At 49.7% G+C, this 19,368-nt stretch overlaps 7 protein-coding genes across 7 annotated transcripts in view; 1 reads left to right on the top strand and 6 right to left on the bottom strand.

Moving 5' to 3' along the window:
* Nucleotides 1–5,031, bottom strand: GGI43DRAFT_331594 (ATP-binding cassette glutathione S-conjugate transporter YCF1). Its single transcript, XM_083201980.1, has 3 exons — nt 4,402–5,031; nt 413–4,343; nt 1–306 (listed from the first exon to the last, which is right to left on the bottom strand). The coding sequence occupies exons 1-3, from the start codon at nt 4,705–4,707 to the stop codon at nt 41–43; spliced, it is 4,503 nt and encodes a 1,500-aa protein (XP_083062110.1). The 5' UTR covers nt 4,708–5,031; the 3' UTR covers nt 1–40.
* A 427-nt stretch (nt 5,032–5,458) lies between these two features.
* On the bottom strand, nt 5,459–6,828 carry GGI43DRAFT_401113 (uncharacterized protein). The gene is made up of 3 exons (XM_083205531.1): nt 6,331–6,828; nt 6,029–6,276; nt 5,459–5,972 (listed from the first exon to the last, which is right to left on the bottom strand). The coding sequence occupies exons 1-3, from the start codon at nt 6,679–6,681 to the stop codon at nt 5,693–5,695; spliced, it is 879 nt and encodes a 292-aa protein (XP_083062109.1). The 5' UTR covers nt 6,682–6,828; the 3' UTR covers nt 5,459–5,692.
* A 268-nt stretch (nt 6,829–7,096) lies between these two features.
* GGI43DRAFT_401111 (armadillo-type protein) lies at nt 7,097–10,624 on the top strand. The gene is made up of 2 exons (XM_083205530.1): nt 7,097–7,361; nt 7,412–10,624. Exons 1-2 carry the CDS (start codon nt 7,314–7,316, stop codon nt 10,541–10,543), a joined length of 3,180 nt encoding a protein of 1,059 aa, XP_083062108.1. The 5' UTR covers nt 7,097–7,313; the 3' UTR covers nt 10,544–10,624.
* A 38-nt stretch (nt 10,625–10,662) lies between these two features.
* GGI43DRAFT_331451 (NAD(+) diphosphatase) lies at nt 10,663–12,423 on the bottom strand. Its single transcript, XM_083201978.1, has 2 exons — nt 11,651–12,423; nt 10,663–11,464 (listed from the first exon to the last, which is right to left on the bottom strand). The coding sequence occupies exons 1-2, from the start codon at nt 12,198–12,200 to the stop codon at nt 10,782–10,784; spliced, it is 1,233 nt and encodes a 410-aa protein (XP_083062107.1). The 5' UTR covers nt 12,201–12,423; the 3' UTR covers nt 10,663–10,781.
* Nucleotides 12,424–13,332: 909 nt separating this feature from the next.
* GGI43DRAFT_331522 (uncharacterized protein) lies at nt 13,333–15,351 on the bottom strand. Its single transcript, XM_083201979.1, has 5 exons — nt 14,593–15,351; nt 13,768–14,287; nt 13,648–13,704; nt 13,533–13,576; nt 13,333–13,472 (listed from the first exon to the last, which is right to left on the bottom strand). Exons 1-2 carry the CDS (start codon nt 15,253–15,255, stop codon nt 13,814–13,816), a joined length of 1,137 nt encoding a protein of 378 aa, XP_083062106.1. The 5' UTR covers nt 15,256–15,351; the 3' UTR covers nt 13,333–13,472; nt 13,533–13,576; nt 13,648–13,704; nt 13,768–13,813.
* Nucleotides 15,352–16,707: 1,356 nt separating this feature from the next.
* Nucleotides 16,708–17,732, bottom strand: GGI43DRAFT_331447 (protein transporter TIM23). Its single transcript, XM_083201977.1, has 2 exons — nt 16,913–17,732; nt 16,708–16,834 (listed from the first exon to the last, which is right to left on the bottom strand). Exons 1-2 carry the CDS (start codon nt 17,558–17,560, stop codon nt 16,772–16,774), a joined length of 711 nt encoding a protein of 236 aa, XP_083062105.1. The 5' UTR covers nt 17,561–17,732; the 3' UTR covers nt 16,708–16,771.
* A 1,054-nt stretch (nt 17,733–18,786) lies between these two features.
* The window catches only part of GGI43DRAFT_401096 (succinate dehydrogenase iron-sulfur protein subunit SDH2), a 1,475-nt gene continuing 893 nt past the window's right edge, over nt 18,787–19,368 (bottom strand). The window contains exon 2 of the mRNA XM_083205529.1: nt 18,787–19,211. Within this exon, the coding sequence (XP_083062104.1) occupies nt 18,885–19,211 (327 nt within the window). The 3' untranslated portion in view covers nt 18,787–18,884. The remainder of the gene's footprint in view (nt 19,212–19,368) is intronic.

The following is a 19,368-nucleotide window of genomic DNA, read 5'->3' as shown; positions in this document are numbered from 1 at the left end:
GTTCGCCCTAAAATGAGTATACAGCGGGCGTTTGGTCTTATTAAACCAGCAATATGACGAAACATTTGGCAAACGTGGGTAAGGTGCAAAAATGGGCCAATCTAGTTTGACACGAGAACGATATCCGCATCAAGAAAGTGGTGGAGACATGGATATCGCTCAAATATTGCAAACAGATAGCCGGTAACAAACAATCGTGGGCAATCATAGAATCAGAAAATAGAGTATTAGACTTACCCCCTTCGTTAATCTTGGCTTCAAGGCCACCATCCATGCTGGCCACATGGTCCTTCAGACGGGCATGGTCTAAAGTCTAAGAGTTAGCAAAAAGTCCGGGCAAACAGACAGCAAATAGTTCTGCCTAGCAGCAACACAGATGGCAGAATACAAATAATGCACAAATGAAACTTACCTAGTACGCTCCAAAGTTCGCTGTCATCGTGTACGTGGCCCGGGTCTAAGTTGTCACGGACAGTGCCCTCGAAGAGAGCTGCGTCCTGTGGGATAATGGCGAGACGGCGTCGGAGATCCAATAAGCCAATAGATGAGGTGTTGAGGTTGTCAATGTCGATTTGGCCAGTGACTGGCTCAATGAGTCGGAACAGAGCCAGTGTCAGTGAAGACTTGCCGGCACCAGTTCGGCCAACAACTCCAATCTTCTCATGAGTCTTGATATCAAGATTGATGTTCTTCAGAACCAAGTCCAAGCCCTCGCGATAACGAGTGCTGTAGTTCTTGAAATCGACCTCACCCTGGGCAGGCCAAGAGACAGCCGGACGCTTGCTGGGGATAATCTCGGGGGCTTCGCTGGGTAGGCGCGCGTATTCAAGTACTCGCTCGACAGATACAATGTTGGTCTCGACCTCAACTGTCTGACGGACGATCCAGTTGAGAGAGGTTGTAATCTGCAGAGCATAAGACATGGCCAGACCAACGAGACCAGCACTAAGGCCACTATGGCTTGCAACAGAAACGATGGCAAAGCCGGCGGCAGCAAGAATGACTATAGCTCCAATGAACTCGAGTCTAACAGCCAGCCAACGGTTGGCACTGATGGAAGGGAAATAGGCACGGAGGTTGGCATCAACTCTCCACTCGTTTTCAAGCTGGAATCTCTCAATTTGACGGTAGGCACGAATTGTGGTGACGCCTCCAAGCGACTCTTGGAAGTGAGCATAGATAGGACTACGGCTAACACTGTCCAGACGCTTGAGCTCACGTGAAGTTCGGAGGTAGTAGCGTTGAATCCAGTAGTATGCCAGAGCAATGGGGACAATGAGAGCGATGAAAGCAGGAGTCGATACGGAAATAATGATGAGAGTGAAACCAGACTTGGCAACGTTGACGAAGAGCATATTGAATGTTCGAGCCAAGACTTCGTCGACACGGTAAATGTCACTAGAGAATCGGTTCAAGATTCGACCAGCTGGAGTAGTATCGAAGAAAGACATGGGAGATCTGAAAATAGCATTGGCCATGCGCTCGTGGAGCTTTCGAGAGGCTTCAATGGAGCAGAAGATCCACAGGATGAGCGTCTGGAGGACTGTCAAGAGGGAAGAGCCGATACCAAAGGCAAAATAGATACCAATGTACTTTCCGATCTGGTCGTTGGCGCCGATATACTGGTTCTTCTCGGCCCACTCCTTCAACCAGACTGAGCCACCAATGTTGGCCGTCTGCGCGGCGAGGAGCGCAATGATGTAAATAGCCACAGCGTAAAGGTTGTTTTCCTTTGCATACTCGCCGTAGACCGACCACTTGACCTTGCCTTGCTCAACGTGCTCTTTGGTTTGCTTTGTTTTGGAGGCTCCCGCGACTTCTTCATCCGTAAGCCTGCCGCGAGGTCCCTTGAAGCTGGCTGTACTAGCACGTCGCAAAGTCGCCATACTGCTTGATCTTGGCTTGTCCATCATGGCGGACCCAGTCTTAATGGGCGCCATCTCAGGAACTTGCTCCTGTGCTTCTTCCAGTTCTTCCTTGTCTTGAGTGCTTAGAGGTTCAATGACAGTAGATGTTTCGCTAGATTCGCCGCTGGAGCTACCGCTAGAGGGGCTGGTAGAATCATGACCGGCAGTTCTCAGGAGATCAGCAACAAGTCCCTTTCTAGCAATGAGCTGCTCGTAGGTTCCTCTCTCGACAATTTCTCCTTCCTTGAGAAGGGTGATGTAGCTGGCTTGTTTCAAGACAGAAATAGCGTTTGTGGCCAGGATACGAGTCTTGGTAGAGAGTAAACCACGAGGTCCAAGGACATTTTCAATAATGTGTCGGCCGACATGAGAATCCACAGCTGATAGTACATCATCGAGAAGGTAGATGTCGGCTCTAGCATAGACAGCGCGAGCCAAAGAAACACGAGCTCTTTGGCCACCACTAAGAGAGATACCTCGCTCACCTACGACAGTTTCATCACCGTCGGGGAGTTGTGCGAAATCGTCAACCAGAGCACAAGCCTTTACAGTCTTTTCATAGAAATCGGCGTCCCATTTATATCCAAAGACGATGTTTTCCTTGACTGTAGCATTAAGAATCCAGCATTGTTGAGAGCCGTATGCAATAGTTCCCCTGACTTCCGCGGAGCCCTTGACCTTGTATAAACCACCAAGCATACTTTGCAAGAACGAGGACTTGCCAGCTCCAACTCGGCCGACAACGCAGGACAGTTCTCCCTTGTAGGCAGTGAAGTTGATGTCTGTCAGCGCGTTTCTATCTTCGTGGCGGTTCCAAGAGAAAGTACCGTCTCGAATGAGAACGGTTTCCTCGCCCATCTCCTGAGGTGACTCTCCAACAGTAACGGCATCTGTCTGTAGCTCCTCAGCGGTGAGGAAGGAGGTCAAACGGCCAACAGCAACGGAAGCCTCCACGATGGAGGTGATGACCATGGGGAGCACAGCCAGCGGGAAGGTCAGGAGGTTGAACAGGGCGAGAGCAGGGAAGACAATATCCGTAGTCAGAGGACGATCCTGGGTGAGAACGAAAACGGTAAAGGTGGAGCATGAGACGAAGAAGGGCGCAGTGTTCCAGGTGAAGTTGGCTACGGCTTGGGTCGCGCCAATCCTGCGGAGGTTCTTCAACTCTTGCTCGTTACGGACAAAGTTCAACTTGGCCATAAAGGCAGAGCCCCAGGCATAAAGCTTGATGCTCTTCATGTTGTTGATGATTTCGTTGATCAATCGACTTCTGGCGTCCTTGTTCTTCATCTGATCCTTTTGCAGGTTTCTCATCATTCGAGCGACAAAGCCTTGCACGGGCATCATGATGATCATGACGACGATACCTGCCATCATAGACCATCCAACGAGGTTGTACAAGGAAATCATGCAGATAGTGATTTGGAATGGCGCCGACCAGGCTTGCTGGGCGAACTGAGTAAGATCTTGGAGACGTTGGGCATCGACTGCCATGTAGTTGACAATATCACCGGTAGACTTGGTTGATCGTCCCTCGTTAGACAGTCGCAATGACTTTCGATAAATTGTCGAGGCCAGACCACCCTTGATACGCATACCAGTGACGAAAGCGAGTTGGAAATATTGGTGAACCATTGTAGTTTGGAAAACGGCACAAGCGAACATGGCAAGCGCAATGGAGGCACCCTTGATGATGGGCTGGGGAGTCTCTCCCATGTTATAAGACGCGACAAACGCAATGAGGAGACGGAGGAGCTGCGGTTGGATGTATTGTGCAACGTCGTTTCCAGCCTTGAAGAAAGCGGCAGTGATGTAGGGGCCGCCGTAGGCTCGGAACAAGGCCAACCAAAGGTTTGGTGAGTTGGGTCGGTGCTTGAGCTCGTGTTTCCACGCATCTTCGAGAGCCACGCCCGTGTTCTTGGTCTGATCAGCTCGGGTGAGGCCCCAGAGATCGTTTTCGGTCAAGAAGACCTTGTAGCCGCGTCTCATCAGTGGTGTCATCCAGGAGAAGGTGAGCTTGGAGAAAACGGTGGCGTATTCTTCGGGGCACTCCTCTTCCTCCAGGATAGCATCATATCCATTGTCCAGCGAACGAGGCCACAGCCACTCGACCAAAAACTCGACCACGGAAAGACCGACTCCAATAGTGTAGGTAATGAAATACGGGAGGCTCTTGGTATAGAGCTGCTGTGAAACCAACGAGCGCTGCTTCACCGCGAACGAGATGATAAGCAGTAGCCAGTAAAATAGCACAACTCCGTTTGCGTTCCTCAGGCGTGAATGCTCCAGCCATTGGATTGTAAAGATGACGAATAAGGACAAGACGAGGGCAACAGTGGTCCAAGCTCTGAAGTCGCGATACCAGATGCTTCCATAGCTAAGGATTTGGAAAACGAATTGAACGATGACGTCGGCAATGATGGCGCCGAGTAAGATCTAATCAAGAGTTAGTTATCTTTGCCACGCCCTCGCAAGCTAAACAACAGTTCCATACCTGTTTAATCCAGAAATGCGCATTCTTAGATGTCGATAACTCCTGCTTCTTCTTCTTAAGCCACCAGATGGCGATGGCGCCAAAGAGGATACCATATACGGAAACAGCAGCGATCCAGACATCGACGAAGCACGGCGTGAAGTCATATCGAAACGGACTTAGGGGGCCCCATCCCTCTTCGTTGCCGCAGAAATTGTTGCAAGAGGCGTTGGCGGCGAGATAGTTGCTGCCCAGCTCTTGTTGTGGTCGGTAACCGGTGAACGAGCCGGTGTGCAGCAGCACCTTTTGCTCGCTATACGGATCCATGATTGTGATCCAACTCTTCTCTTCTTCGAACGTGTATGTGAAGTCGTTACCGCATGCTCGACGTCGGCCTATCGGTGGATGAAGCTAAGGCGCAACGATGATGTCGAAGCTGCTGCTGTTAGTCGGTCAGTGACGCAAGGGGTTCTGACACGGCAAAAAGGACCAATGCGTCGGCGCGCTGCAAGGGATTTTAACGATTGATGGAGGCTCTGCCGATACAAGTCCTGGCGATAAAAACCGATGAGGCAGCTGGACGAAGAGCATAAGCCTTGAGCTCAGAAAAAAAAAAAAATAGGCTGCCCGAGCGAGCGAGCGACCGAGATTGAACGGAAACGAATGATACCCACTGGATTTGGATGTGGAGACCTGTGCGCAGCGCCGAACCGCAGTGGCTTCTAGTGGTGCTTTGTCAGCTTGTGCAGGTCTTTTCAGCAGGTACCGCCAAAAGGCCACTAAAGGGGCCGCTAAATGTTCCACAGAGTCCCCAGCTGTTACCAGGCACAGAGCTGATGACGAATTAGAAGACTTCTATTACCCCGTATGGAGTGCATTAGCAGTGACCAGACCACCACTTCCTTAAACAGGCGCTGGGGTTACTATACGAGGCTGGCTCTAAATCCGATATACCCATCTCCCCAGTCGGCGGTATCGGACGTCATTTGGCCGATCGCCGTAGACTGCCGCTTACCCTGGAGGGTTATATATGCCGATGATATAATTTTTTTTTCCTTTTCTAGGGAGATTGTTGCAATTTATCTCAGTTATAATTATATTTGTATTGCTCTCTCTGCATGCTTTATTTAAGCTAGGCTGACATTGAAACCGCCCCATTATATGGGGCATTCATGATGCTATGTGCTAATGGTGTGACTTGTATGAGTGGTACAGAGTACAAAGTTGCTAATAAGCCTCCCTTGCTGTAATTTTCCACATGCTGTAACTTTCCGCCACAAGCCATTCTCGTGGTGGATGAAAAAAGCCAGGCTTAAGTAATGGTGCGAAGAAACTCGATAACCTTTGCCGCTAGCCATTCTCGAGCTTCCTCTTGCAAGACAGTGTGACCAGTTCCGGGAATGAGGCCAGATAGTGGGCTTACAAACGGACTCGCTGCCTGATACTTCTTGTTTAACGCAGCTTGATCAACCGTTTCTGGTACAAACTCATCCTTTTCCGAGTGTAGCACAAGCACAGGTTTGTTGAACCGGCCCCAAAATCCGAGTACTGTCTCGGAGTCAAGGTCGGAAGAAAAGTAATCATCCGCGCCGCTATTCAGGTTAATTAGCATTGATTACTTTAGCGGTCTGACAGGTGGCCAACATACCCTTTCGCAAACAGGTCGTGGAACCTGTTGGCGGATATCGGTGCGTTCAGCATGGCAATCGATTGCTCAGCGGGCAAGCAGTCGCCTCCCTTTCCCTCGGCAATCATTTTTTCAGCATAGTCAAGCTTGGAGTGCCAATTCGGAATAAAGGTGTCCAGAGACTCTCTATCTGAGACAGGTGCTTGAAGAATGAAGCCATCTACGGGACTGTTGGCATATTTTATGTAGTTTGTATACTCCATACAATCCTAGATTCGTCAGTTCTCTGGATCTGGATTGGTGTGGATGATTGAAAACAATACCTGGCATCCGGTTGAATGCCCAAACAGAATGATCTTTTCTCGACCAATGGAGCGAAGATACTTGACAAGCGCGGATATATCTTGGACATCGTGTGCCAAGGTTGATGTCCCAAAACCGTCAAAGGAGCTTCTGATTCGAGTTTCAATAACAGAGTAGCCAAGCTCAGGGGTCTTTTCCAGGTGTCTGGCAACAGTTCGAATATATGGCGTCGAATGAGGGCCGTCTTTCAGACCTCCAATAAAGACAAGCGCGTTCTTGGCAGACGTATTTCCCATCTCGTAGGCGACAGCGCCTCTAGCCGGGGACCTGTAGGGGTGGGCCAGCAGAGGAAAAGGCCCTTCAGACGCCATTTTGGTTGTTTATATGTCCTAGTATGGCAGATGTGAGACTGGAATTGGAGAATAGGCAAGTTAAGGGTCTTGATCTGCTCTGGGATCTATATAAGGTATGCAAGGCAGCTCTGCATTTAACTTTCCCTCTGATGAGGGGCAACTGCCATTACGTAGAGGTGCCATGGTGGGGGAGCTTTGGCGGGGATTTCAGGTGCCAGAGAGCTGCGAGAGCTGCAAGCCCGGCTAGAGTCACTGACCGAAGGCACAGTATCGAAATTAATTAGCAGCTGCAGCAAGTAGAGTAGGATTGATCCTTCACTCAGCCTCCACTAATCCTCCCTCGTTAGCGCCCGCCTTGCATACGGCTTAGGCTGCCCGGAGTGACAAATACAGTATATGGATACTTTAGATACGGTACTCTAGGCAAGCTTCACTTCATACGATTCGTGCTGTCTCCTAGCCTGTCGTTCTGGCAAAACCAGCCAGAGGTTCTAGTCAACATTGAAATTGCTACTAGCTGTATTCAACTTTCTAATACAGGGTTTCAAAACATCTTTACTCATTCCCAGCATCTGTAACTGCACAGACAGAGGGCGATAAGAGACCATGTGCAGGTAGCTGCTCGAAAAGCTTTGCTGTTTTAGTGGACCATGGAGACAACCCCAGCCGCAAAAGAACGAAACGAGCTGTTTCAAAAAGTAAGTTGCTCTGCATATTTTCGACGAATATGAGACCTAATTCCATGTAGCTGAAGCCATGTTGTGTTAAAGCGAGCCAGCTGGCCATACGGGAGCCTGAAGACCCGAAAAGCCATCAAGAGCTGCAGGAGCTTGTCAAGCAGATCTTCGACATCTTAAATGAGCAGATCGCGAAAAATCCGCTGGCCCTTGACGAGAAACTGGCAGAATATGTCTCCTTTCCTCTGTCTCACATCTTTCGCCATCTGGAACGATATCCCATGAGTCTGGTGGAAGACTGCGTCAAATGCTTGACTATTCTCATCGTTAACGGCTGGAAATCCAAGATATCTGCCAAACTTGTGCAACAGCTATTTAGTTTCTTGATATTCATTATTGATGGCGTTCCGGGGTCACCCAAGAGAGACGTACCCGAAGAAACGGTGCTCGAGGCTTTTCGTGCCGAAACTGCGCTGCTGACTATCGCAGGCTCATCCCTTGTGGCCGCAGCGGGACTCTCTGAGCCCGAGTCAATACCAGTGCTGGGCCATGGAATTACAGTCATCTTAGATGGAGTATCAGAAGGCGCAACTCCAGAAATCCAGCGTGAGGCACTGAGGACGTTGGAGGCCCTCTACGGAGCTATCAAGGAGCACGCTGCGCTGGCTAGCTTTCTACCAGGAACCATCTCGTCGCTTGCAAAGGTCTTATCAAAGCCAACTCGATATAAAAAGCTGGTAATAGCGAAATGCCTTGGGACTACGCAGGTTGTCTTAACAAAGGTGCTATCTGACATGCGAACACGGTCTATTCTCGCCATGGAGACGGAAAGCCAGAGTGACGCCGATAAATCCAAGGTGCTTAGCCCTGCATGGCTGAAGGCTACTGTAGCCCAAATTCAAGTGGCCTTGTCAGTGGTGATGAAGCTACGAACTCATGAGGCCTCCGAGGTCCGTGAGGCTCTAGGCAAGCTATGCATTACTTTGCTGGATGAATGCCACACTACGCTGTCAAATTGCACATCCATTCTCGTCGAGACGTCGATAGTCCTTGATCAAGGGTCGGATCAAGATTTGATGACGGAAACAAATTTGAGATATCTGGTAAATATATATCCAGAGCTGGGAGAAAGCATCAAATCGACAGTCTATAGTTGGATGTCAAGCCTCCCTCGGCTTATGCAGGCAAGCGATGAAAAAATAAAGGAGCAGGCAGTCTATAACTTGTCAAAGGGGATTGATTTACTTAAAAGTCTAAGGATTGAGTCTTCTACGCTCGATGATTCAATCGCCATCACGTTAAGAGAAAGCATACTGTCTATCGTCACTACGTCTAAAACCCAGCAACCTAGTGCCAGCAATCATGTGCTACTGCTGGAAGATGGGTCCTCAGATTCGTCCACATCGAGCCAGTCGCAATTCCAACCGATTCTATTAGGCTACGAAGGCCAAAAAAGACTGAAGAGCGAAGTAATGGGTCTTTTACGAACTGCTGGGTCAATGTCTCAGCATGCGAAGATTGCCGCCGACATGCTAGATTGTGTTCGAGAATCAGCATCAGTTACTCAAATGACTGCATATTGGCTCTGCTTTGAACTGGTCAAGGCAGCACATGCTCACTCTGAGTATACGGATGCGCTATTTGACCTATCAGCCTTTAACGACCAATCGGATGATATAAGTGAAGTATTTGACGAGTTATACGATTTCTCAGTCCAAGTATTGGACTCACATACCGAGAAGGGTGAAACTGATTGGCGTTTAGAAGCCATCGCTCTCGAAATAATAGCGTACTCTGCACACAGGTCAGGTGAAAAGTTCAGACCAGAGCTCATTGACGTGCTCTTCCCCGTCGCCACGCTTCTGGGATCAGACGAAGGCAATCTGCAACAGCATGCCATTGCTGCACTAAATAGCATGGCACTGTCATGCCAGTATTCCAGTGTCTCTGAGCTGATTATAAATAACGTTGATTACATGGTCAACTCCGTCTCACTGCGCTTGAATACGTTAGACATCTCCCCAGCATCAACACAGGTAATGAAAATGATGGTGCGGCTGGCGGGACCTCGTCTAGTGCCATTCTTGGATGATGTTGTCGAGTCAATGTTTGCTGCTCTGGAAAACTATCACGGATATGCGTCTTTTGTGGAAAGTCTCTTTTCAGTCTTGAAAGAGATTGTTGACCAGGCAGCCCAAGCAGACGGACGGCTTTTGACAGATGTCGAGCAATCATCTATTAACCACAGGAAAGAAGCACAGAAGATGGAAGATTTAGATACTCTCTTGGAGGTTCTCGAGAAACGGAAAGAGAGAGAGGAACGAGATAGGATAGAGATGGAAAACATAGAGAACAGAGGTGGACATCCTGGAGTACCGTGGACGAGCGATTTGGCACAAGGAAATAATGAAGATGACCAAGAGCAAGCTGAGCCCCCCAAGGACGAAGAAAAGCCGCCAAATTCTCCTACATACCAGCTTCTCCAGCGCGTGGCATCGCTCACGCAGCACTACCTGACTTCTCCAACACCGACACTCCGACGGTCACTGCTGGAGCTTCTCACAACGGCTGCGTCTGTCCTTGCGGCTGACGAAGACTCGTTTCTGCCCCTTGTCAATGCAATCTGGCCTGTGGTTATCGCTAGGCTACATGATCCTGAGACGTTCATTGTCATTGAAGCATGTGAAACTTTGTCTGGGTTATGCAAGGCGGCAGGGGATTTCCTCAGTACTCGATGGAAGACGGAGTGGGGGGACGGGCTTCGCGACTGGTGCCGCAAAATCAAGCAGCAGGCCTCAAGAGATAAAGGTCGCTCAAACGTGTCTTCAAAGGGTCTCTCACAACCTATGCCAGGAAAGGAAATTGTGATTCCCATAAGATCAAGCGATAGTCTCGAAGTCCAGCCATTGTCTGTCAAGTCCACAGAGCCAAGCGGAGGGCTTGGACAGCATGCTTCTCCGGTAAGAATATGGGAAGCGGTGGTGAAGCTCCTCACGGCCATCATATCGTGTGTGCGAGTCGAAGATGAGATGTTTGACGAGATTCTGGATCTCCTTGCCGATGCTATGGAGAGAAATCAGGAGGTAAGAGAAGCCCTTGAGGTTATCAATGCGGATGCGGTCTGGGCTGTGAGATATGAGCGTGGGCTTGTCGAGTCGACTCCAGCGCCAGTTTTGGAAGGGACTGTGTTTCCAGAAATGTGATATTAGAGAATCACCAAAAGAGTCGAAACCAAAACAAAGTACGGGTTGCTTAATAATGATCCAATTGTGATGAATCTGGCAAGTGATATCTACTTGTGCAAGCATTTATATATTAATACCGCTTGATGAAAAACAGATGATTTGACATACACATCGTGAGCTTTATCGTTTCTTTCCCTCTTTCTCATCCTCTGTCCTCCTTTGGTCTCTACATACAATTGTCATAAAATGCTATAACCTACATCTTGGCTAGAGGGTCAAAATAGCCATCCGCCACGGCCTGTAGCAGCTGATGCGCAATCGCCTGCTTCGGCGGCACGCACAAATCCCCAGTATATCCCTCCGGCGTAGGATCGCCCAGCGCGCTGGTGCCGTTCTTGAGCGCCTCGCGCAACTCCTCAAAGGTAAACCACTTTGCTGACTCCAGCTCCTTGTCCAGCAACGTAATCTCCTCACCATCCGGCAGCGCCTGCGCAATAGCACCAATCATCAAGCTAGAGGGGTACGGCCACGGTTGACTCGAGTGGATAGTCACACGGCCGACTCGCACACCAGCTTCCTCCCAGACCTCGCGGCGCACAGAGTCCTCGATGGACTCGCCTGGCTCGATGAAGCCAGCCAGGGTGCTGTGCCACTTGGGGGGCCAGCGGGCGGAGCGGCCGAGCAGCACGCGCTTGGCGTCGGCGGAGACGACGGCGGCGATCATGGTCGGGTCGGTGCGCGGGAAGCAGACGTTGGAGATGCCGTGGCGGGTAGGGCAGTCGGGGCGCTCAATGGGCGTGGTGCCGCCGGCGAGGTCGTGGGTTGGGCACACGCGCTTGTAGCCCGTCTCGACGGAGAGGTTGAGGTTGCCGCAGCCGGCGCAGTGGAGGTTGCGGGCGTTCCAGTCGATGAGGGAGCGAGCTTGGGCGAGGACGGCGGCTGGTTGTGATGTGTTAGTTAAGAGAAACTTGGTGATGTATGAATTGTATATATGAGCGTGTGATAAGATATGGTATAAGAGGAGGGATGAGAGTTGAGTTACTCATGAAAAGAAGTGAGCTTCTCATGAGATACTGTGTAAGATTCATCCATGCGAGAGCAACCAGAAGAAAGGAAACAACGTACCTGCTTCCGGATGAAGCGTCATCGTCCGCACATTCTCCTGCACTGAATATCCCTTCTCCTGGGCCTTCTTCAAAAACGTCTCCGCCTCCTCCGCATACTGGCCCTTGGGCGTGACATCCACCGCAAAGTACGGCTGTCCATTCACAACGCCATGCTTTGTCGTCTCCAGATCCAGCCCCTTGGCCGTGTTCGGCAGCAACCCCAAGAAGAGCAGCAGCGGGCTCGGCTTGGTCGAGTCAAAGGTGCTCTGCTTCTCCTGGTCGGTGCGCCCAAAGGGATCGGCCCCAATCAGCGGCCGCACGTCGTCGTGCCCGAAAAAGGCCAGCCGCGTCGGGTCGGCAATGAGCGGGTTGAGGTCGCGCAGCGCAATAAACTGCGTGGTGGGCGCCGTGGCGGCGCGGCGGATGAAGCCAATGTCGTTGCGCAAAAAGGAGAAGCGGTTGAGCAGGCCGCCGCCGTAGTAGTTGATGACCTCTCGGCCGAACTTGCGCGAGATCATCGAGTCGTCGTTTTCCAGTGACGGCGCACCCGGGGTGAAGACTTTTGACATGATTATTATTTTGGAGAAGGCAAGATGGGTTTCCTGGCAAACAGAGAAGAGAATGAAAGAAAGCTTCCAAAGACGGATTTCTTCTTACTGTATTGAACGAAAAAGAAAGAAAAGAAAGAGCTCCAATAAAAAAAAAGATTGGGGTGTATCTAGAAGGGCGTCGTTGGTATTTCGAGCTCGGTTTTCCCGTTTAGAAAGTGGATTTATAATAACGTCTTTTTAGCTTATTTCTTTATTGCATTCAAATATCGTATACTATAATCATGGCCTCTAGCGTAGGCCAAAGCTTCGGTTTTTGCTCAATGAGCAAAACCCAACCTTCAATCCGGGCTGATTAATATACATATATATCGGAATGATTATCCCAAAGCAAACTGCCCTCCAAATCCAGATGAGGGGTTCCAGAGCTGCCGCCGGAACCTTGCTCGCCATTCCCCCTCCATTACTCATCCCGGTAAGCTGCAAAACCTCGGGATTCGGAGTTTCTTCTCTTCTTTCTCGAATACTTTCTTCTTCAAGAACAAGAGGAGAAAAGTTGGGGTAACAGAAGGAATTCGGCGGCTGCAATGGATAGCTCTCGGAGGTCTTGGGTGTGTGGGCTGACATATGCAACGCCACTGCAAGCTAGGATCTTGGATAAAGAGCCCCCAGTCACAATCGGGGCGGCGGCGAAAGGGTCCATTGTTAAGTGGGCAAGTGTGCCGCAAACATGCCGCAGTTTCGGAGTCCAACTCTGAGTGTCGAAGCAAGGAGTGTGGGACGGCACGATATTGGACTGCGGACCCTTGCTCCAAAATAGCATTCGTGGAGAGATCTGCCGGGGACAGGACATTCGATCGGATCATTTAATCTCTTGATCTGAATCTTAGAAGTAGATCTGCTGGGCGACAAGACGTTTGATCAGATCAATTCACTGCTTAATCTGTATCTAAGAAGCAGCTAATGCAGCCTCGTAGTATTGCCAGTCAACTCAAAATGAATCTTTAAAAGAGCATGCTCCAGCTTTGTTGATTGGGGACATAAAAAGAAATATGCTTGGGTGGACATGACAAATGGTTAGGTAGTTCAAGTTGAGAGGTGAACAGAATGAGTGTATGGGGTAGTGCAAGCAGGCACAAGAAGCACAGCTTTACTGCAAAATCAAATTCCTCTTTTCAAATGGCCTACACGCCAGAAACTTATTATGGTCCAAAACTGCCCAGGTTTTCCAGCTATCATCATTTTATCGCATAGAGCTCTCTTCCGCCATGAATTCCGAAGCAAACTCAAAAGCTGCTCGAAGTATTAGCTACTCTCCTCTGTCAGACTAATGCCAAAAATACTGAGTTATACCTGATGACCGAATATATAAGCTTGTTTCTAAAGAAACAACTCGACTGGTATTCTGACGATAGGTTACTAATTATGTTGCTTTACTTGATATTGTAGTTTATAGGATTCAACTAACCTGTTTCGAGTTGCAGCATTTAGACGGAGTGGTAAGCAAGCGGGTTTACAAATGTGCCTATCTCAGCATCAGTGAGCTGCTCTGCTACCTGTCACTTAATGATGATGGTAGCAAACCCACATCTTCTTTTTTATTTTCTTAAGATTCCTTCAGTGTCGAATTTACTTTAATTGGGCATTCGTACGGCGTAGAACCAGCCTTCGTCGGTGACATACCATCGACAGTCACCCAGGTGGTCAATAGTAAATCGGTTGCGCTGGGTCCAATTACCGTCAACTTCGCGAACATAGTAGAAACGGGATGGGTCATCGTCCGACGGCTTAAACTCCTGCGGCTCGAACAGCTTGTTTGCATGCGCAAACTGGAGCTGCCGCACCGTCTCTTCTCCAGGAGTACGGCCAAGACCAGACACATCGGGGATTTGGCCACCGTTACCTGTAATGACGGGCACGCCGCCGACGCCAGACATGCCCATGCCGGGAACAGCAGCATGCATTTGATGAACGGGGATGGCAGCAGCGGCTGGCTGTCCGCCGATCATGACAGGCTGTTGACCGACGAAGGGCTGAGGGACGACGGCAGGCTGCTGAGCAACAACATAGCTGGAGTGCGCGACTGGGATGCCGGCAACGGTTGGCTGCTGGAGAAGAGAGAAATGTTAGCAGATGACTTAATATTGATGGGCTGTTATAGTGAATCAACAAGAGAGAGGGATGTGGGATGAAAGAGGCTCGCTGTGAGAAGCAAACGAACAAGCCACAGTATTCAGGCAACCAGCTTCTCTGGACATTGGAACAAAACAGAAGAAGAAGAAAAGCCATGTCGAGAGAAAGAATGCGCTGCGGGTCGACTTGCATAGTAAGTGAAGCCGCTGTTATAATAGTAAAACGTCTTTGGCATCACGACGGTGGTGGAGCATGCAGCAGGGGCGGAAACAAACTGTACCGAGGGGTGACCGACTTGAACAGCAGCAGGCACGAAGCCACCGTCAAAACGAGGCACGTAGACGTGAGGCATAGGCCCAAATGTGGTGTCGGGCACTGGGGGCTGGAAGTTGACGCCAGGGTGCATCGGCGCTGCGTTCTGGTTGTCGGCCATGCTTGCGGTGGTGAAATGATGCTGAGGCAGATGATGCTGATGCTGAGAAGGAATGCCGATGTAGGTGGTAAAGGGAGCAGAAACCTGTGGCAGAGGAGAAAAGGGGCTGACCAGGTGAGTCTGTGGTGGCGCGCAAGTGAAGCCAGCTGCGAAGCCAGGTGCAAAGCCTCCTGCGAACGGGTTGCCGGGCAACTTGACGCTCTGGGTTGGGTCAATGGACGTGTGCCACTGATCAGAACCAAGCGTGCTGTTTGGCGGAGCGCCGAGTTGAGGGAAGCTCGAGGGCTGGTTGTCGGGAGCTGGAGTTGCAGTGTTGACGCTGATGCTCTCGCCGTTGGCAGTGGTGGTGGCAGAGGAAGAAAAGGGGGCAGAGGTGGAAGAAATCGCGGGCTTGGTATCGGCGTTGCTGCCTGGGCTCTGGAAGTGCACCTGACGAAGGGGTTCGCCTCCAGTCTTGAGCCGTCGAGGAGTCTTGGGAGACTTTGCGTCCGAGGCAATGGCTTCGGGCATTTTTTGAGGATGCGAGGTAAGGCGAAGCAATTCCAACAATGAGGATTGCAAAGAGAGAAAGAGAAAAGAGGGATAGAGAGGTGAAGAAAGAAGAAGAAAGAAAGGGGAGAAAAGACGGCTGTTTGCAGAGTGGATGAGAGTGAAGTGATTGGGAGTGTGAGCTGATAACTAGCAGACTGGCCCATTCACTTGATCATCTGAAGACAGCTGCCAATATATCCATCCAGCTATGAGAGGCCAGATTCCCACAAAGGCTGCCCTGCTCGGGTTCCAAATCACTCATCTTTTCGAGAAGAGTTGCAGTTTCTCGAGACGAATGAAAAGGAGGGGAGAGGACACTCCAATGATGAATTGCGAAAACAGGAAAGCCATAATGCGGAATAAACACCAAGAGAGCAATAATAAACATGAATAAAAAAAAAAAAAAAAAAAAAAACAAGAAAAGATGATATGAAAAAGATTTCACACTCACACATCTCTGCAGAGACCAGGCCTGCCCATCATGCACCCACGCATGCTGCTCTGGCATCGAATCCAGCGGATCTTCGTACTCGGTCCACGTCCACGGGAAGCAAGGAAGACACATGCTAATGGTTCCAGAAAACTGTCATGAAACTCAAATTCAAGTCCAAGGACCAAGATGAATCAAGAAAGAAGAGTATTGCTGGTGTTATTGTTTTGGTACACTCGTTGTTATTCAAGAGGAGGATTAAGCAGCGTAATTGAGGGTTAAAAAATGGCCAACGGGAAGTTTCATACTTTTTTATTCCATCCCTGTTTTAATTACCTACGTCTGGCTGCTTGCCAATTGACTCGCACCTCTGGCAATGCCTGGTAGTTGACAGTTTCGAACCACTCCCGCTGTTTGCTCAGCTACCTTAGCAGTCACTCTGCAGATGCTTCTCTATTCCTAAGGCGGCTTTCACAGGCCGTGCACTATATGCACCTCTTCGCCCATGTCTTTAATCTCAATTTATTCCCCAAAATCTCGTAATCCATCTGATCAAATCATCTTGAAACTTCACCACAGCACAATCACAGGTTTTCGTCACAAATATATCCTGTTTCAAAATGCATCGCAATTCACTACTATCAGATCAATATACATTCATTTTTGAATCCAAAATTTGAAATTGATGACCAGACGCCCCCAGCCCTATATGGTCTAAATGCTTCGCTGACCGGTTACCCGATATAATGTACAGTTCACTTTGGGGAGGAGAGATCATCTATCATCACCATATAGGTGTTTTCCGTTTTTTTTCAGTCCAAACTCCTCTCGACACGTCTGGCACCAAGGTCGGAGGAGGCATCCCCTGTATTTTTTTTCCCTGGTTTCTTTTCAGATCCCCATGCCCCCTCCTACCAATTGCCATTCCCAGCTATTAGAAGAACTTTTTTTTCTCCCTTAAGTCGCCATCTTTTATGTGGTAGATTAAATAGTGGTTCGTATGTCGTTTGAAGAGTATTCTTCTCTTGTGTGCTATTCGTTACAATGTCTGTTTCTGTGATATTATTACAATGCGGCGTGCTCGGCATGTCGCTGCTCGGGGATGGGGAAGAATGACTGTCGTGTAATCTGTGTAAAATACCACATTAGCTATTGGTCAGGCATTTCATCTTACGGCTTATGCAGCCGTCATGCATGTCGACTTACCGCCCAGACACCGGCCAGGGAGGCCACCAGACCGCCGGAAATCATCATTGGTCGAACACCCCTGGTGCTCTTGAAGACCATACCGCTAAGTCCACCAGCGGCGATTGTGTTGAAAGCATCGTGCTCACCGCGTAGGAATCCAATCAGCGAGTTGATGCAGTTGTATGTGATGGCGACAACACCGGCGTTGTTGCCCAAGAATGGACCCCGCCTCGTCATGGCGTTGAGAACGGCATTGAGTCGCAGCTTAGGGGGCTGGCCGGCAGACCTCCGCAGACCTTCTTGGAATCCCCATGCACCTCCTATCGACAGTGCCGTCAGGTAAGTAATACCGGTGCCGTAGCAGAGGTCGTCGGTGAAACCTCGAGAGGGAAGAACGGATTGGCCACCCGGCAGGTCGGACAGCGTTGAGTCTTCGAGGGAGAGGTATTCCAGGGTGTCTCTGTTCAATCCAGCGAGGGGATGTAATTGTGAGGGATCCGCAAAAGCCGAGCTCTGCAAGAAGGACTCAACGCCCGCACCTTGGGTTGGGTCGTAGAGGTTGGTGGTAGGAGGGGCAGCATCGGGAGTGAAAGGCTGGTGTTGCTGCTGCTGCTGCTGCTGGGCAGGCTTGTTGCCTCCGGTGAATGCATTCCATAGAGAAGACATGCTGGGCGACTGGTTCTGGGCCGAAAAATGCTTCGGAAACGAGGGCTGGGAGGGTCGATGACAAGATGAACTCTCACAAACCTGTCGCAAAGCCGGAGGATCCTGCTAAGGCGTCTCCGACTCTGGCCAAAAAAATTTCGGGAACAAGCGCAAAGTGGTCCGTGCGCGGCTATTCGAATTCGGAGATTTCAATCACGTGACTCTTTTTTTTGGGCGTACGGAAGCTTGAAGAATCACATAAAGTTCTGGTTGGAATTATGGACTGCGCCTAAAAGCTCCTTGTTCGGCCAATGGAATTATCTCGCATTCTTTCACAGATAGAAAGCGGCATGCAACGGATGGCCAATGCATGCAGATTTGGATCAAACAAGACTAGAGCGGCATGTGCCTCTGTACCACAAGTACAGCAAGCAGCATTTAGCTCTTATATCGTCTGGGTTTTACACTGCCAAAATCTTTTTGGTAATTTTTTCCAGACTAAAAAGTAGGGTTGTAGATCTTTCAAACATTACGCCGTCCAGATACACAATTATCCCACTTCTACGTGCAATTCTTCCCACAGCATTCGAATCCAAATCACTCGCTCTATCAAAACAGAGAAAAATAGTAGAAAATATGTTGAGAGACACCCACAGTCACAGCCCTCTAGAGGCGTCGACTCGCGGCTGATAGGAAAAGTGTATCACATGGTATTTTATTTAGGAGGCCGGGAACGGAAGGAAACCCACAGAGAATCAGGTTAACCCTCAGCAAGCCGCTATGCGGAGCCGCCATTTGAATTATTAAAACACTTGACGGTGTAGGAATAACCCAACTGATGATGTAGGAAGAAGAAGAAGAAATAAAAAATGCTTCGCAGCATCTGAAGTTTTTATTTAACAACTAGAAGTGGGGCGAACGAGCTAGGCTGTATTTAGGTTGGCGGTATATAAAAACAGTGTACGCACGGTACCGCCTCCTCAAGCTACACCAATGAAATCACCCTATCATTGGTATCCAAGGAGTTGGCCGCTGAGTCCTCTATCGAGGAGGCATTCCTGTTTTTCTTCTTTTTTTTCTGCAGCATCGACGAGTTTGATCCTGGCCTCTACAGCCTCTACTATATCTACTTTATTTACTCTATTTACTGCAACTACCCTTACAAGTGTACATAGTAGTCAGATATTTATATGTAGACTAGACGTCTTATTATACACTATTGTATACTTCAAATACGAGCCACACTGTCACACTTTAATGTGTAATTAATTTCCTAGCTACCTATACAAGCTACTTATACAAGCTGAAAGAATGCGCCACCAGTTATAACCCAACACCTTTTTTTTTAAGCCCCCATGGACATCTGCTTCTTGATCTCGGCAATGGCCTTGCCGGGGTTCAAACCCTTGGGGCAAGCACGCGTGCAGTTAAGGATGGTGTGGCAGCGGTACAGGCTCATGGAGTTCTCGAGCTTGGCCTTACGGGCGGCCGTCTTCTCGTCTCGAGAATCAATCAACCATCGGTAGGACTGCAGCAGGATGGCGGGACCAAGGTACTCTTCGGAATTCCACCAGTAAGAGGGGCAGGAAGTTGAGCAGCAGGCGCAGAGAATGCACTCGTAGAGACCATCCAGCTTCTTTCGGTCGGCCTTGCTCTGGCGGTACTCCTTTCCCTGTGGAAGTTGTCAGCATAGCTCATTTCACATGTGAAAATTGGGGGGGGGGGGGGGGGGGGGGGGGGTGGGGGGTTGGGGGGGGGGTGGTGGGGGGGTGGGGGGGGGGTGTGGGGGTGGTTGGTGGGGGGGGTGTTGAAAATGGGGGGCCAAATGA

This window comes from Trichoderma evansii (assembly GCF_050947405.1).
Source record: "Trichoderma evansii strain SZMC 28006 chromosome Unknown GGI43scaffold_6, whole genome shotgun sequence".
NCBI lineage: Eukaryota > Fungi > Ascomycota > Sordariomycetes > Hypocreales > Hypocreaceae > Trichoderma > Trichoderma evansii.
This window is presented reverse-complemented; position numbering and strand designations above follow the sequence as displayed.

What these genes read in the sequence shown, in the direction of transcription:
- GGI43DRAFT_331594 (XM_083201980.1), bottom strand. Translation starts at nt 4,707, where the DNA reads ATGGATCCGTATAGCGAGCAAAAGGTGCTGCTGCACACCGGCTCGTTC. An exon ending in CGCATTTCTGGATTAAACAG is followed by an intron (nt 4,344 to 4,401) that starts GTATGGAACTGT and finishes ACTCTTGATTAG; the next exon opens with ATCTTACTCGGCGCCATCAT. An exon ending in CGAACTTTGGAGCGTACTAG is followed by an intron (nt 307 to 412) that starts GTAAGTTTCATT and finishes CTTAGACTTTAG; the next exon opens with ACCATGCCCGTCTGAAGGAC.
- GGI43DRAFT_401113 (XM_083205531.1), bottom strand. Translation starts at nt 6,681, where the DNA reads ATGGCGTCTGAAGGGCCTTTTCCTCTGCTGGCCCACCCCTACAGGTCC. An exon ending in GGCATTCAACCGGATGCCAG is followed by an intron (nt 6,277 to 6,330) that starts GTATTGTTTTCA and finishes TGACGAATCTAG; the next exon opens with GATTGTATGGAGTATACAAA. An exon ending in CACGACCTGTTTGCGAAAGG is followed by an intron (nt 5,973 to 6,028) that starts GTATGTTGGCCA and finishes TAACCTGAATAG; the next exon opens with CGGCGCGGATGATTACTTTT.
- GGI43DRAFT_401111 (XM_083205530.1), top strand. Translation starts at nt 7,314, where the DNA reads ATGGAGACAACCCCAGCCGCAAAAGAACGAAACGAGCTGTTTCAAAAA. An exon ending in GAAACGAGCTGTTTCAAAAA is followed by an intron (nt 7,362 to 7,411) that starts GTAAGTTGCTCT and finishes AATTCCATGTAG; the next exon opens with CTGAAGCCATGTTGTGTTAA.
- GGI43DRAFT_331451 (XM_083201978.1), bottom strand. Translation starts at nt 12,200, where the DNA reads ATGTCAAAAGTCTTCACCCCGGGTGCGCCGTCACTGGAAAACGACGAC. An exon ending in GACGCTTCATCCGGAAGCAG is followed by an intron (nt 11,465 to 11,650) that starts GTACGTTGTTTC and finishes CATCACAACCAG; the next exon opens with CCGCCGTCCTCGCCCAAGCT.
- GGI43DRAFT_331522 (XM_083201979.1), bottom strand. Translation starts at nt 15,255, where the DNA reads ATGCCCGAAGCCATTGCCTCGGACGCAAAGTCTCCCAAGACTCCTCGA. An exon ending in TTCAAGTCGGTCACCCCTCG is followed by an intron (nt 14,288 to 14,592) that starts GTACAGTTTGTT and finishes TCTCTTCTCCAG; the next exon opens with CAGCCAACCGTTGCCGGCAT.
- GGI43DRAFT_331447 (XM_083201977.1), bottom strand. Translation starts at nt 17,560, where the DNA reads ATGTCTTCTCTATGGAATGCATTCACCGGAGGCAACAAGCCTGCCCAG. An exon ending in CCCTGGCCGGTGTCTGGGCG is followed by an intron (nt 16,835 to 16,912) that starts GTAAGTCGACAT and finishes TATTTTACACAG; the next exon opens with ATTACACGACAGTCATTCTT.